Here is a 16,465-nt window from a genome sequence, read left to right as displayed (position 1 = left end):
ATAAATCTGTTCATTATGTACAAAAAGGGTTTATTTTAGTAATTGCTTAATATTTTCACAAATATTTTGATTTTAACAAAATTTAGCAAGCTATGCCAAGACATCTGCTTTCCAAATGTACTGAGGTTAGTAGAAAAGTTAATTAAACAACTACATGAAACAGATCATATTTTCATGAAAAAGTGAGTTCCCAGTAGATTGCAACTAAAGGTACTGAAATATTAAATACAGTGTCTTATTTTTTTTCACAGAATTACCACATTTAAGTTATTACTTACTTGAGAAGTAAAGACAGTAGAATTAGGGTATGATTTTTTTTATCCTAAAAGATAGTATTTCAGATTTAATTCAGGTCACTCTGAAATAAAATTATTAGTATGCATATTCAGGTGATTGTATAAGCTAAAATCACAGCCCAATTTGATGCATTCAGTCACAAAAAATAATCTCCTAAAGATCGACACTCAGGAGGACCTGAAAAATGTTTTCAGTTTGTTTAGTGGTGAGTAGAGGGGGCAGTTATTGCTGTGCTAGGTCTAGTAGAACTGTAGAAAACAGAGGAAGGTTCCTAACTGCATTCATATCAAAGCCTGTGATATGATATGATACTCTTCACTATGCTATCTGAAAAAGCACAGTGACTGTGTGGCAGCAGATGATCCCTACAGAGAAGAAACGACACAAGACAGAGAGGGGGGAGCAGAGCTATGATCTAGAGACCTCAGTATGTATCTCTTAACAGAGCCACCGAAACAACGTATGCATGCAGGATATGAACCTTTCGATAAAATATTTTCACCATATAAAAACTGATTAATCCAAACTGTTTTTCTTTGGGAAATGTATAATTTTCAGGATATTTTCATCAGCAATAGTTCTCAGTGCAAGATGGAAGTTCTGGTGTGTGTTTGCAAGAAAGACTAATGGGGAAAAAAAAAGATGACTGCAGAGCAGGTATTCCCACAAGCTGATCTTTTGATCATTTGGTTAATGGGCCCTGCTGGAGCTCAACTATTCTGATAGAGCAGGGCAGGGATTAAATTAATACATCTTGGTCTCACATAGAGCTGGGATGCAGACAAGATGTGAAACATGAGCCCAGTACTGAACAGCATTCTCACATCTTGTGAGACAGACATATTCATATTATAGCCTGATACTTTATGTTCTCAGTTTGATCTCCCACATCTCTGGTATGGGACAGTGAAAGGGATTGCTCAGGTCATCAAATCTAACACCTAAATTGAAGGCAGTCACAGGATGTTAGGGATTGGAAAGGACCTTGAAAGATCATCTAGTCCAATCCCCCTGCCAGAGCAGGAACACCTAGATGAGGTTACACAGGAAGGTGTCCAGGTGGGTTTTGAATGTCTCCAGAGAAGGAGACTCCACAACCTCCCTGGGCAGCCTGTTCCTGTGTTGTCACCCTCACTGTGAAGAAGTTTCTTCTCATATTTAAGTGGAACTTCCTGTGTTCCAGCTGTGAGGATGCTGTAGGAGACTGTGTCAAATGCTTTACTGAAAACACAATAGACAACATCCACTGCTTTACCATCATCTATGCACCTGGTTATGTCCTCATAAAAGGCTACGAGGTTGGTTAAGCATGACTTCCCCTTGGTGAAGCCATGCTGACTGCCCCTAATGACCCTCTTATCCTTGATATGCCTTGAGATGGCACCAAGGATAAGTTGTTTCATCACCTTTCCAGGGATGAAGGTGAAGCTGACCAGTCTATAGTTACCCGGCTCCTCCTTCTTGCCCTTTTTGAAGACTGGAGCGACATTTGCTTTCCTCCAGTCCTCAGGCAGCTCTCCATTTCCCACAACTTAGCAAAGATGATGGAGAGTGGCCCAGCAATAACTTCAGCCAGCTCCCTCAGCATCTGTGAATGCATCCCATCTGGACCCATGGATTTATGGATATCCAGATTGCTTAATTGGTCCTTAACCCAGTCCTCATCAACCAAGGCAGACTCCTCCATTGTCACATAATAATTACCGTGCTACAAGGCACCTGTAGACTACACTTTTATTCACCATCTACAGTAAGTCAGAAAACACACCCGAATAAACTGTATTGAACTTGCAGCTTTTAATAGAAAATATAAAAAAGCCTGAAAACCTACAAAAGGAGCAGGAGAATCAGGAGCGTTGTTAATGCCATAAGTTCCTGCAGCAGGTGAGAATGTCTAGATGATCCTAAGTTACATATATTGCAGTGTCTAATGATTAATCATTCAGAGTTGAGTGGCTTTATCATCTGAAATTGAAAAACTAAACAGTGGAGAAATTCATCTTCCCCATGAGAGAGCTGAGTTCTTTATGTGAATACATCTATATTGCATTTCCAGTGTTTCTGAAAACCACTTTAACTTCATTACCATATAGACATAAGACTAACAAAGCACTAGTTCTTGAGTACTGGATCTCTCAAATTATAGGATTCAGTTTTATCTTAATGAAAAATAGAACAACATGCAAAGTCTTGAGGATAAAAGAATAAAAAGTACGAAATCAAGACAACTGGTTCCTCAGAGTAAGATTCAACCTGAAAAGCTTTGTAGAAAATTGAATTTAAGGTTTGTAGAAAATCCACAGGTGCACCACGAGACATATATTAGTTAAGTGCCTAGTGAAGGTCTCCATGAAGTGCTATAGTGATTCCACAAGCTTATATTCCTCTAGATTATACCAGACGCATGTAAAATGTAAACAAATTAATGGTAAAATGAAGCTTTACAATTACTGCTAATATTAGAAATTCAATGGGGTTTGTAGCTGTATTATTCCTCATACATCTATTAAACTATTGCCACTTATAAAAGGTACTATCACTTAAATCTACTCAATTATAAAACAATCTCAGCAGCATTTTGAAGCGTAGGATTATTTACTAGAATGGAATATGTTGTATATGCTCTATGTATATTTCATCCCTGACTCAAAAGTACTTGCCAAAGATGCTGCAACTAGTAGTCATTTAACAAAGAAAAATCCAAATCCTGCTAAATGATATTCGCATGTGGGCTTTAAAATGCAAAATACCTCAAAATAATTATGTACCTTTGAATTATTGTCTTGATTTGGAAAAGGGGTTTTGTCTAATAGCATGCAGTCAAGTGTATAATGAGATCGTTCTAGATGATAATTACACCAGGGTGGACAAAACTAAGCATTGGTCACAATGCTTGCACTTTGATGAGCATTCATTTGCAAAAATTGCCCAAACTTCCATGAATGCTAATTTTTTTCAACTGCACTTTAATGAATAATAGTAAAAAGTAATGAATCATCGGAAAATGTTTAACATATGTCAAGCAGCAGTCTTTTTCTCCCACTTTGCAGAGAAAATGTACACTAATTCTTTAGAGAGCAGAATTACTTTAACAACATAAACATATTTACTGGAACATACTGGATGGGTGGACAGAAACTTGCGTGTATTTTGATAACGAACTGGTCATGTGGTATCAGTCATTCCCATGTGCTTTAACTTCAGAAATGACAGAGTATTTTTAAGAATAGCATTTCATTGTTAAGGATGTTATCAGAGATATTATCCAGAGGAGCATACGATGGGAAGCAATTATCTTAATTATACACTAAAAACCTCTTAGAGGCATGATAAGGTTGTAAAGGAAAGTACATTAGAGCTGTGATACATAAGAATTGATGTGGCTTCTGCAACCTCAATTCAGACTCCTGTGCATATGCATTCTGAATAAGTCTTTAATTATGATTATAATGCTGTTTTTCCACAAGACCTCTACTGCATCAAGGATATAAAGGAGTGGGAGAAAGGGACAGTGGAACAGATCAAATTATGGCACATTACTCTAGAAATGTGGTAGGAGAAATAATATTATAAAATAAGAGAGATGTAAAATATTCCCCTAAATATCAAACAGAAACTCATATGTAAATATGCCCATATGAAAATATCCAAAGGTAATGTCAAGTGTGAGTTACTAAAGCTAGAAATTTTTAATCAACAGATCTATCTAATTTCTATTCAGGAGTTTAAAAAGATCTGGCAAGAAGTTATCTTAGCAAATGCTGCTGTTTCTTAATAGCACTTGGAATATTGATAAGATTTGAGAAAACTAAAAGGAGTAACTTTAGCAGTTATAGGCTTTCAGCCTGACATCAGGAATAATGGAATAGCTGATATGGATCACCATTAATAATAAATGAAAGGGCCATTGGTCATGCAAATTAGCATTGCTTCAGAGAAAGTGGATCTTATTTGTTACCCTGTATTTTAAATGAAATTATAAGTTTATTGCAAGTGAATAGAGTTAATTTGACATTCACTTTTATAATACATTTGGGTTAATATTACATTTGGGATATTAAAATGGTCTATGTTTGCAACTGAGATAATTTTAAAAAGTTAATAAAGAATAGTTTCAAATGTATGTGCATGAGAAGTATCCACTGACTATATCACTCACCTGTTCTCTCCAGACTACCCAAATGAAAAAAAAAAAGCTAACCTTTTTACCCATCTTTATCCTACAAATACCATTGGGTGTGGGAAGAGGTTCAGAAAGCCTATATAAACCTCATTTCTCTTAATGGTCTTTGTTGGGATTCTGAAAGCTGGCAGTTGAATGGGCAAAGATCAGCCAAGAAAGTACAACACTAAACACCGTGATCACTGAATGCTTCCACTGCCTGCTTCTCAGTTTGTGATACTGAAGTTCTATTGTTTCTCTGCTGGAGAAATTCTGCTTTTGTCAAAAGGCAAGTGGAATGAAGCAAAAAAGCAGGATGTTTTTTTTATTCCCAACAGAGCAAAGAATCAGTTTTTAACATAGTGCTCTGCAGTTAGAGTCTGCCACTCAAGTGATGGCAAAATTGGAGGATTTCCATTTTCTTGTTATTGTTCAATATGAGAATTTTATGATAACAGTGGTTCATCCAAATACAAAATTGCTCTGTTTATAATACAGAATAACTAAAGGAACATCTGTGTTAGGGGAACTGCTGGCTTTACCTCATGCTGCCCAGGACTTCTTAAACTAGAAGCAGACAGTGGATAAACTATTATTGAAATATTTTATCATTCATCCTCTCTCATTTATTCATCTCTTCTGTTAAAATGTTTGTGATCTGAGACACACCCTAATGAAAATAGTGCTTATTTTGCACTGCAGGAGTTAAATTTTTTTTTTTGTCTCCCTTTGTAACTTCTATCAAGAAAGCCGATTTCCACATTGTATGAGAAACTGAAACAATAAAGAGGGGATATGTTTTCCTCTTTAAACATTAGATAGGGGACATGTGCACTGGTAGTATAACTCTACTGACAGAAGGCTACAACCGTATCAAGAAAGAATATGGAACAGGACTTGCATACATAAAGTGTATATGGATCACTTGGATCTGTTTACCTGAACTATCTAGGAATGAACTTCACTGTAGAAAGAATTTTCAGGTCATTCTGCTCACTGTCTGAAACATACCCAAACGTAACTAAAATGGGTCATAGCTTTCACATGCTGTCAGAACATGATTTTAGGGAGGTAGCTAACTGGGCAGAAATTGGAAATGCACACTGCACTGACCCATCTACAGCCACTTCCAACTACAGTGTACTCTAAGAGGTATCCTCTCCTAATTTAATATGAAATCAGAAGAAAAGGGAAATATTCTCACAGATAGTACCTCATTTTTCATCTTATACTACAAAAGACACCAATTTTTCCTAATCTCAAATCAATACTTAATTTACTAATTTCTAATTTTAATAAAGGCCCTTCGTTTGAGTATATATATGGTAAAAATCTAACCCAACTGAAATCAATGGCAAAACATGCCCCAACATCAATGAAGTTAGGAATATATGCCAGCCTCTGAGACCAGATCATTTACAGACCTACTGGTCAAAACCAGTACATTAATAGCACCTGTCAACAAAATAGTAATTAACATAGGACCAGAAACACAGGTGAAAGGTGCTGCTCTAAGAGATACAGTACTTAAAAAAAGCTAATATAAAGCATCATAATTGTATTCCAAAAACTATGATAATAATATCATAAATAGAGAAAATTAGTAGGAAAATGTCATTAGAATAAAACAGAACTCCCAAAGTTGCCCATATTTGGGGGATTTGTAGTTAGAGAAAATAGAAGGAACTATAAAATGCCAGAAAGTACTTAAAAATAGAAAATAAATTATACATTTTTAATTTTTATTATAGGAATAACTATATCAGCAAACACTCTCCTTGCATAAATTTCAGAATTATTTTCTTTTAAATCTGTACTGAAGGAAAAAAAAACCAACAATGAAATGCATGATAGAAGAGCTATTGTATATTTTATTCTTCCATCAGCACTCCCTTAACCTTTATTAAAATGCCATATGAAATTTAAAAATCTCAACTGCAAACATATGCTAGTGCATTAGACAAAATTGCTTCTGATAAGAACTGTGCACTCTATACTGTGGCAGTAGGAATGACAAATACAAAATGTGTCATCACTGAAAATCAGTCAGTAGAAGGTTAGTTTCCAATACGCTGTGTTCTGGCAAAGATTTGTATCTTGAAGCTCTGAATGTGATCCTTACATCTTTATTAAGTAACCTATTCAAACAAGTAAATTGAGAAATTCTGTACTGTGGCCAAATTCTGTCCATATGTCTCAGACACAGGCTAAAGGAAGACAAAGAAGAGCAGAGGAAAAAATGTGTATAGATCTTATAACTAAGTCTGGGCATTATATTTCACTGCAAGTTATCGACTGAAAAATACAGCTGAAAATTCTTTGATAATTTTCAAATTTCACTTCAAAGTACATTTGACTAAAAGGGAGGTAAATAAACAGTAAAACAAACAAAAAATCTTTTCAGCTGGACTAAATATAACACTTAATGGAAAAAATATATCTGGTTTTTGGTTCAATCACTTCAGGTCTCCTTATAATCCTTAAAACTTCACCCTTCTCTTACATAGAAAATGGGAAGGGGATTAGGATACAGCATGTAGGAAATATTCAGATTTTTACAGAGGGAAATAACGTAAATGGATACATACAGAAATAAGACAAAATAATTTGAACATACTGTGATGCACATGCACACCTCTGGAACATCTCTATGTGACACTTGATCATGGTTTGGCGTCCTCTAACCACCATGACAAGGCAGTACGCATAGACACGTGTAAGGGTAAAAGAGATTTTTGGAATCATGCAGAGGCTGCCCAGAATCACTTCCTGAAGAGTTGCAGGAGAGTTCTGACTTAGCCAAAGACAGTGTGTTAGGGGTCCTCTTGGCCACAAATACACCAAAGTTGGAAATGAGAATCTTCTTAATCACTAGCACAGAAATCAGTGGTTCTGAAACAGACTTCTATTCAGAGTACCAGGCAGAAAACCCCAGCTATTTTTAAGATGTATGTTGAGAGGTTTATTAAAGGAAGGACACAAATGATAGGAAGTAAGTTTTGTCCCTTTAAAGGGAGTATCCTCATCATGTCAGGGCACTGTGAGATTCTTACACATTCTTCTCATAGTCTATTAATCTTTTTCTGTGCCAAAAGTACAGGGGGATTAGAGTGTATAAAACACCATGAGAACTTGGGAACTTTACTTCATAATGGGAGCATTTCTCCAAGGCCAAAAATTACTTAGAAGAGAAACCACTTGCTTCTTAAGAAAGACTTCAGCTATTAGGTTGTTATGGAAACACAGGTCTCTTTTGTCAGATATCTACTCCATCAAACTGATGCAGGGCTCACACTACGACACACACCTATGCTTTTTGTTCCTTATTGACAAGCTCTGAGTGGCTCTTCACAATTAACATACACATGAATTATACTCTTTGGAGATACTGTCTCCTTGAGTGATAAAACAGAAGAATAAGGAAGATTGATTATCATTCACACATCATGTCAGGCCTTGAGGTGCTAATGAGCTTTGGTGACCCTGACCAGCCTTCCAGGGTTCTCCATTCACATCCACCTACCTGGAGGCACCTTTTCAGGTCAGTCTGGAGCCTTTTGTTCTTGCCTGAGCCATGCTGAGGAAGTCCTGTCCTGTGCTTATGGCTGTACCCTGTGCACCCATTCTCCAACTCACGGGCTGACCTCCTAGCTTGAGCTGGGATCTGGTTTTGTCATCATGAACCTCATGGCCATCACCAGACCTGATCCTGACCTGCATATTGATGTTCTAACTTGACTTTAGAGCTACTTCATCAGCACAAACTTGCTTGATGAATTGGGCTCTTGGCTGAACCTGGCCATGATCTCTAGGTCTGCACTGCTCATGGGTGGTGAGACAGTGCCCTGACTAGTGAGGCTCCTGTCCTGTCAGCCATGGTAGTCCTCTTTGCTTCCACCGGCCCCTCTCTGAAGAAGCAGCTGCCCTGATACATCAGGTCTGAGATTTAGTACTTAGGAAACTCAGCACTCACAGCTGGCAGGTAGTAATGATTTTGAATATGCACCATAATACCAAGAGCTTTCATGGACAATCAGTTGCTTGAGAAACACTGGTGTCAAATTAGGCTAAATTTCACAGACTCTAGTTATTTTCAGATGGTTCTAGAGCAACTCATATACTGCAGTTACTCTGCTTGATAAGAATCTCCCTCCTTTATTATATTATTCTCTCTACAGAGTCAAGGTGATCTTTTTTGATTACTGAAAGTATTTAATCCTGAGAAGTTAGACTGTAGGTCATGTGTTTAAGTGCACTACATCCTGCTATCTCTGGTTTAAAAAGTGTGCTTGAATGAAATACATCTCTACTAGCAGGCCTCCTGTTAGAAGCAATTTGGGTAAGTGGACTTCAAAAAGGTTAGTGCATGATCCTTCAGGTCAATTACAGTTTAAAAATTACAAAGCATGGGTGACTAAGGCTAGCCTCTTGAATTTCCATTAACCCACGCAGTTTTTATATCTGGCAGTGTGATGGTTCCTTCTTGTGGCCACTTTGCACTGGTTTGCTTATATCTAGAAAATAACTGCACAAAACCGAAAGTATAAATTCATTAAACAAAAGAAAAGATGCATTTGTTCAGGACAGGTACTGTGAAGATTTGGTACTGAAGTAAATCAGAAACTGACAACTTGAAAAATAGCATTTTATTTACCAAGACAAGTATTAAATAACGTTGGAAACTATGCATATGCATAAGATTAATATTTTATTTTTTATTAAAATGTTATCACAGGCTATTTTTCAATGCAGGTTTCTAAAGAACAGTCTCCTAGGTATCTGTATGAGTTATACAGTAGACACAAGAATGTCAGCAAAGGTGAGCTGACACACTGGCTACACACTTTCAGGTTCATTTTCACCATAATGTCAGGAGTGGGATGCCAGGCTGGGAAAGAAAAAAAACAAACCCTAATGCTGCAGTCGATAGGTCAGCTTGGGGACAGTTTGATATGTTGCAATTATTCAGTGACTAGCATTTTTTGTTAGTTTCACTGCTGTGATTATAAGGTTATAAGAAAAAGGTATAATTAATTACTGATAGGCTCTCTTGCATGGTCCTCCTTACAAGTTACTGGCATTTAAGTGAAAATTAAGACTTTTTCTGAATAACAAAAACATCATGACTGACCACAGCAAGATTTCTCAAAAATAAATTTAGCTGCAAGATCTGCCAAGATCTCTCTCTCTCTTCATGTTTCAAAGCCTTGCCTTGTGTTTGCTTGCTACAGCCTAGTGGCAACACGTCACATTTCTGAGGACATTTTTATCCCCTTGACAGAAGCCATATCTTAGATATAACTGGGTAGAGTCATTGTACCAGAGCTATCTTTAAAATTGCTGACTTGGGAAATGCTGACTATGTGGTGGCTGAGAGCTCAGCATAAGTGAAGCCCCTAAGTATTTACCTTATTTCTCAGTTGGATTTTGCAGCTGACACTGTGTTCTGCATTGCTACAGCTGAGCTGATTCCAGAGTTGAAGACAGTTCACTAAAGTCACCTTGACCAGCAGCTACTGTAAAGCGACGTAACTGGGAAAAACAGGTCCTTGAATTAGAACTCACTTATCCAAGGATGATTTTCATACAGTTTATGAACAGGATTGTCTTGTCCTGTTATTGAGATGCTGTACTAAGCCCTTCGTTAGTCTTCATAGACAGATCAACTTTCCCAAAAGAGGTTTGTTTCATCTTGTTGTTGTTTGTTTGTTTGTTTTTGTTGGTTTTTTTTTTTCTTTTTGTTTTTCACCAAGTTATTCATGAAAAAACACAGTTTGAAAAGTCCTCTCTATTTCCTAATGATACCCAATAAGACTTAAAAATATTTTAAGTATTACTGGCTATCATTCACTATTCTTAAACATTTAGCACATTAACTGCCACCTGATATCACGCCTAGAGACTTTATGCAGTAGAAACTACAGAGGCAAACTGAAAGAAATATGATCTTCCTATTGGGTATGGACACACACTTAACTCCAATGAAAAAAATATATTTATTAACATTTCTTTCATAATGTAGCTCAGATTTCATCCAATATTTCTGCTAAAAAAGTGTATTATATTATGAGGTGCAACGATGGAGTACGGTACAAATATCCAAGCTACCAAGGATGCAAGTCTGTAAGGGTCTTCAACAGCACAGGCCCAAATGCAGCATGGTGCTGCACCTTAACTTCTGCTACCAGTATTCTAGATGCTAGATAACTGATAAAAACCACACTAACTACATGAAGATATCTGACAATGCCTATTTTAGCATTAGAATTATCCAGTGTGTTGAGCTTTAGCCATTTATTAGAACTTTTCACCTTTTTCAGAGATGATGTGTTGCTACAGTTCACAAAATTTAATTACATCCTTAAGATCAAAACGGCAGTGCTAATGTATGCCTTATGAACTAATAAAATTTTATGGTTATTTTTCAAGGTTAAATATGTCATGTGATTTTTTAACTTTTTTTTTTTTTTTAATGGAAGGGCAGTCAAAAAATTATAAATACTAGTAGAAATGCCTAGTTTAAGGAATGAGGATAATGTTCTGGAATAGCCCAACAGAAAGACTAGTAAAATTGATTAATGAATCACTTAATTTATTAAACTAATTTAATGAGATTGATTTATGAAATTTTAAATCCAAATCTATATTTTACTTAGCAGAAAAATTTGCCTCAAAAGAGTGTATTATTTCAGAACATTCCTATTAAGTCTTACCTGTTAGTTTAAAAGCATTAAAATTTAGTTTAAAATAGTTTAAAATTGAGACGGATACTAACACACTTTGCCAACCTTGTCCTATCAATCTACTGCAGAAACAAAGAACAGCTTAACTTGAACTCAGACACACATGAGGTCTTTTTTACTCTTAGATCAGCCCTAGTTAGAAGCAATTGTTTTAACTGCCAGCATAAACCAATAATGTAACTGTACTTCTTCCTCTATAAACCTAATTTCTTGCAAACAGATACAAAACTCATACAAGATAGGATTTCAGAAGTGGAAGTAACAAACTTTATGCCTACTTTTACTGCCTTTCTGTTCAGTTTTTCTCCCTTATATCTAACGAGCCTTTACCATTTAGTGCATGGAGCTCTCATTCTCTGCTATTCTCTACCAGTTCAAGAATAAGATTCAGGAAGCTAAAAATAACATGGAGAAGTACAGAGCAGTCTGGTTTTTTCCCAGTAGATCAGAGAATGGTGACTGGCAAGGTGATTATTCCCAACCTGTTAAGAGTTTACTGGCAGTGCAGATAATAGTGACAACATGCAGCTCTGCAGCTTGAAAGGCCAGCCAGAATGACCTTTTCTCTCAATATAGGAAAGAAGAATTTTCAATCAGTGAGTGCAGTCTGTCTCACTTCTACTGCCAAGAGGTAGTAATGCCCCAGACAGTGGGGAGAGTTGATCAGAGTGTCCTGCCACCTGGGAAAAAGAGACTGACAAGATGCAATTTTATGTTCAAAGTGATGCGATATGCTCTGAAAAGAACAATACACATGACATACTACAGCAATTCGAAACAGTATTCCCAAAGTCAGCATGTCTCGGTGACACAAAACCAGGGAAATTCAGGAAAAAAGGCATGTAAATTAGATACTTCTTTTAAATTAATGATATCTGTAATCATACATAACTTATTCAAGCAATAAATCTGTATGAACTGATGTGGCAGGCCAACTTTCACATACAATTAAGCCTAGTGTTAAGGACCTTCTAACTATGAGTGACACGGTTGATTACATTTGGGGCAGTATAACATAACAGTCGACGTGATTACAAATTGGGCTTACAAGCCAGGCCAGTTTGATGACTACTACATTCATAGCTTAAAATAAAATAACATTTTGGAATCTGCTTATCTGTATGGGCAAATGTTCTTCCCAATAAAATGCCAAGGAAAAGATCATGGTGCTATATGGAAAACTAAGGCAGAAAGAATTATGGATTTTTTATTGTCAACTCATTGACCTTACTAGATTTTATAAAGATGATGGGTGGCCTCATGAATGTCCTACAGCTCCCTTGGTTATTCTCTGGTATGCTGATACACTCCACATTTAACCATACACAAAACATATTTCCAGATTAAGACCTAAAAATGTAATTTTTAGGATCTGCTTTTCATACTGATCTTAATGGATTTACTATGCCTGAGAAAAACTCCTGTGTCCAGCAGACAGCACACTTCCAAAACCTGGTATTTTAACTACTGAAAAGTCTATAATTTTTTAAAATACTAATTACAATGGAAAGCTTTGTAGTTGAGCTCCATTACTATGAAGGCAGATAATGAACTCCCTCAGCCAATTTATGGGGCAGGGGTATGGCAGTCTTCCCATTGCAATAAGTGTGTTTATGGTGATTAATCAAGTAGAAATCTGAAAAACAAGGATATTTTGGCATTTTCTTCCTTTACTGAATGGCAACCCATAATATTGTCTTGTACAGACTGCTAATTTTTTAGATTATCAGAGCCAAAAAAACAACAACAAAGTAAACCTTGATTTACACAAATCGTTGTGCTGATGTTCAAGTCAGATTCTGGTCCACTCTGTGCAAGTGTGCTATAAAGATGCTATCGTACTTTGTGCCACCTCTGATATCACTGTTCATAATGTAGACTCCCACCAAGCCTTCTTTAGCCCTAATTTAAGAGAGGTGGGAATTATGATCCACTCCACCTCACCTTGCAGACTCCAAAGCCGTATCTTGATATACTTATATACTATGCCTGATATAGCTCTGGCGCTCTTCCAATATCAGCTGTGAAATCAAGGTGCTTCCCCTTACACAGACTAGATAGGTAACATAGTGTTAGTCAACAATCATCTGTCATTCCTGTACACTTCCAAAATCATGATTCATAATCAAGACAGCACAGATCAAAAAGGCAATTGGCCATTTCAAATAGGTCTGTGCTCCTGAACTGTCATTTGTCAAAGCAGACTCTCAGTCCAATTACTCATAGCAAAATGATCGTGTGCCGAAATTCCTGTACCAGGTAGTGACTGATAAAGACTTCAAACAAGGGTAATAGAAGAGAGCACGTAATTGTGGAGAACATTAACAGGGTCCTTACAGATAATATAATTCATCTGACTCAGCACAATTCTACTGGTTTTTAACTACTGCAACTCATTGCTGTTCAAACTTGTAAAATACAAATAGCAGTCTGCCAAACAGTCACTTAATACTTTTATCAATTCTCATTCACTATTTCATTTTCAAAAACAGAACAGAACTTCCTTTATGTAACACAGACATACAGAGTGCTTTAAATTTTGAATTAGTTGTAAAATATTGTTGCTAGGCACTTCATTAAAAAATAGAAACGGATTGCTAAACAGATTACTGCAAGAGTCTGCACTGAAATAAATTCTATTTTAAATTTGGCATTATGCAATCTTATATTTATCTAGGAAATTATTTAAACTTCTGGTTTGCTTCACTTCTATAGCATTTTGCTAATGAACTTTAATATCAAGCTCTTATAGCAACTAACAGAAGGCTATAATCACGCTGTGGTAAGTAAACAAAGTATTATATTCTTAAAAATATTAACTTATATTTTCTGTATATAATTCTATACCTTCTATAACATTACACTTACACCAAAGCCTATGTAAAGAATTATTTGGTGATTTACCTGGTCTTGAGGAAGGAACTCTTGCTATCTCTAGGGAACACGGTTTTTTGGTCACTGCTATGTCTATCAAATCACAAAGACTGCTGTCATTTTCTGAAGGAACTGCATCCAGAGGTACAGAGGGTATTGCTTCCAATGCATAACCTCTCTTCTTTGAATAAGATTCCTGAAATGCAAAAATTTAAGTAGGTCAGAAAGATGTTTCTCAGATAACACAGGAAAAGAACCAGGTTCAATAACTCTGGCTAGCACGGTTTAAAACTCAGCAAATTAAACACCATATTCTGTGGAAATCCAAATTGTAACAGACTGGAAGAATTACTTGCATGCTAGAATATAACATTTCTTGTTTCTTTAAATTTTTGTGTAATATAGTTCTTGTTTAGTTACAGAAATGCCTTCATCAAACTTTGTATTTAGCAAAAGCTCCAACATAACTGGTCTTGACATACCTACTTTACTAGATTCTAATTCAGGAGATGTCTCTTATTCAATTTTTTAAATTATATCTTGTGAAAGAAACAATTATGTTAACCACTGCAATTACTTTCTCTTTGGGGATGGTTTTACAATACATTTATATTATACATATAAGAAAGCTAAAGATATGCCATCTACATTTTCATGGCAGGATCCCAGGTTGTGAATGAAGATGAATTACTGCTCTATATTTGAGTGACCAGCAATAGTGGTACAACATCTCTTAACAGTGATACATACAGTGATTTCCCATCATTAGCAAAAGTTGAGGGAAGGGAAAAAAAGAATTAGTCAAAAGTTTTGCTAGTACACTGAACTGTCCAATCAAGCAGACTATCTGCTTTAGATCATGAATAAGAAGATACCATATAGGTTTACCAGAGCTTCTTGATTTGTGATTTCTTTAACACCAGCAGAAAGAAATTGCAGGAGCAAAGATATATTTTCACATCTTTCTTACATTGGACACACGGATGCCTGGGAAAGTCAAGCACTACACATCAATCAAATATGATATAATAAAATGCAAAGGGCCAGGAAGCACCATGACAGTTAGATGTTATCATAGCACTACTCAAAAAACGATTGAGGAATGTGACAACCAGAACACGATGTGGGATAATAATTTCAACAAGAACAACTCGTATTGCCTAAGGTAAACTATGGCTGTAGATAACTATCCCTTTTTTAGATAAATGCTTTATACTGTTAGCAGATCATTACACTACCAAACTTTTTGCAGTTTTTCCTGCTCATTGTGTTGTGACCTGATTTTTATGAAACTTCATAATCTACTAATAATTCAAGGATTCTCAAAGAATAATGGCTGAGATAGCAGCAACGGGAGCCTCACTTCAAAATTCTACTTGATCACTTCAGTAGAACCAAATTTTAAATCCTAGGTTAAATCACCACTGGCTAAAGAACTTGAAAATGAATACTGGAAACATTTAACAGGGAAAAATAAATCATACAAAATAAAATAAACAGAGTACTAACAAGTGTTTGTAATAAAATACGAGTATTTACCAGCAAACAATGTAAGATTAGTGTTAAAAACAAACATGCCTAAAAGAGCAATGTGGTTGTGTCTCTACCTCTTTTACACTTTCCTGTTTATATCTAGTCAGAGTATGAGCTCTCTGCATTGACAGTCTTACCAATATGTACTAATAGTAACTAGTTTCGGCTAGAGGACTCTAAAGATGTAACAAGGACTTGGAAAAGTTTGTAAGTGGGCTTACTGCAGCTTCAAATACAACTTTTATACTTAAGTCATCCCATTCCTTAATTGAGGTCAATAGAAAATTTCTCCCGCAAAAAATAAAGCATGGATATTAGGAAGGGTACAACCGAAATCACAAAGTTTACAAACACACAGTTATATTACTGGAATAAATGTGCATGAGTTGAATCCTTAGGTTTAAATTAGAGAAGACTGTAAAAACTTTGTAATTTATAAATAACAGTTCTTTTAACTCTGTGTTACATTCCTGCCTTTTTATCACAATAAATATGGAAAATATTTCTCTCTAGACTGCACTGTGTAATGTGGAGGCATTGAAGTGCCTGAAGTGCAACTACAGGACAAGAGGATGACTACTTCCTACCTTGAAAAAAAGGAATCTCTACCTTGTCCATTTAGGCAATGACTAAACCAGCAGACTTCAATTTAATACTTGTACGTGCAAGTTTCTATAAGAATAAGTCAGAATGCCAAAATCTTAGTACTAGTAAATCTGCCTACAGAAGCCATGCAGCCTTAAAATTGTCACCAAACACCAAAGTGAAACCCTATTCAGTTCCTGAATTCAATTACAGAAAAAAAACCACAAAGCCATTAAAAACTGATATATGAAATATAAGAACAGACATTGGA

The 16,465-nt window shown here is 36.0% G+C and overlaps 1 protein-coding gene across 3 annotated transcripts in view; it reads right to left on the bottom strand.

Annotated features, from left to right (window-relative positions):
- The window catches only part of ANKS1B (ankyrin repeat and sterile alpha motif domain containing 1B), a gene marked incomplete at both ends in the record, with an annotated part of 434,431 nt that overhangs the window by 292,007 nt on the left and 125,959 nt on the right, over window positions 1–16,465 (bottom strand). For all 3 annotated transcript variants that reach the window (XM_080342173.1, XM_080342174.1, XM_080342175.1), the window contains one exon: window positions 14,107–14,272. In XM_080342173.1, the coding sequence (XP_080198299.1) occupies window positions 14,107–14,272 (166 nt within the window). The remainder of the gene's footprint in view (window positions 1–14,106; window positions 14,273–16,465) is intronic.

The sequence above is a fragment of the Nesoenas mayeri genome (genome assembly GCF_963082525.1).
Source record: "Nesoenas mayeri genome assembly, chromosome: 1".
NCBI classification, from domain to species: domain Eukaryota; kingdom Metazoa; phylum Chordata; class Aves; order Columbiformes; family Columbidae; genus Nesoenas; species Nesoenas mayeri.
This window is presented reverse-complemented; position numbering and strand designations above follow the sequence as displayed.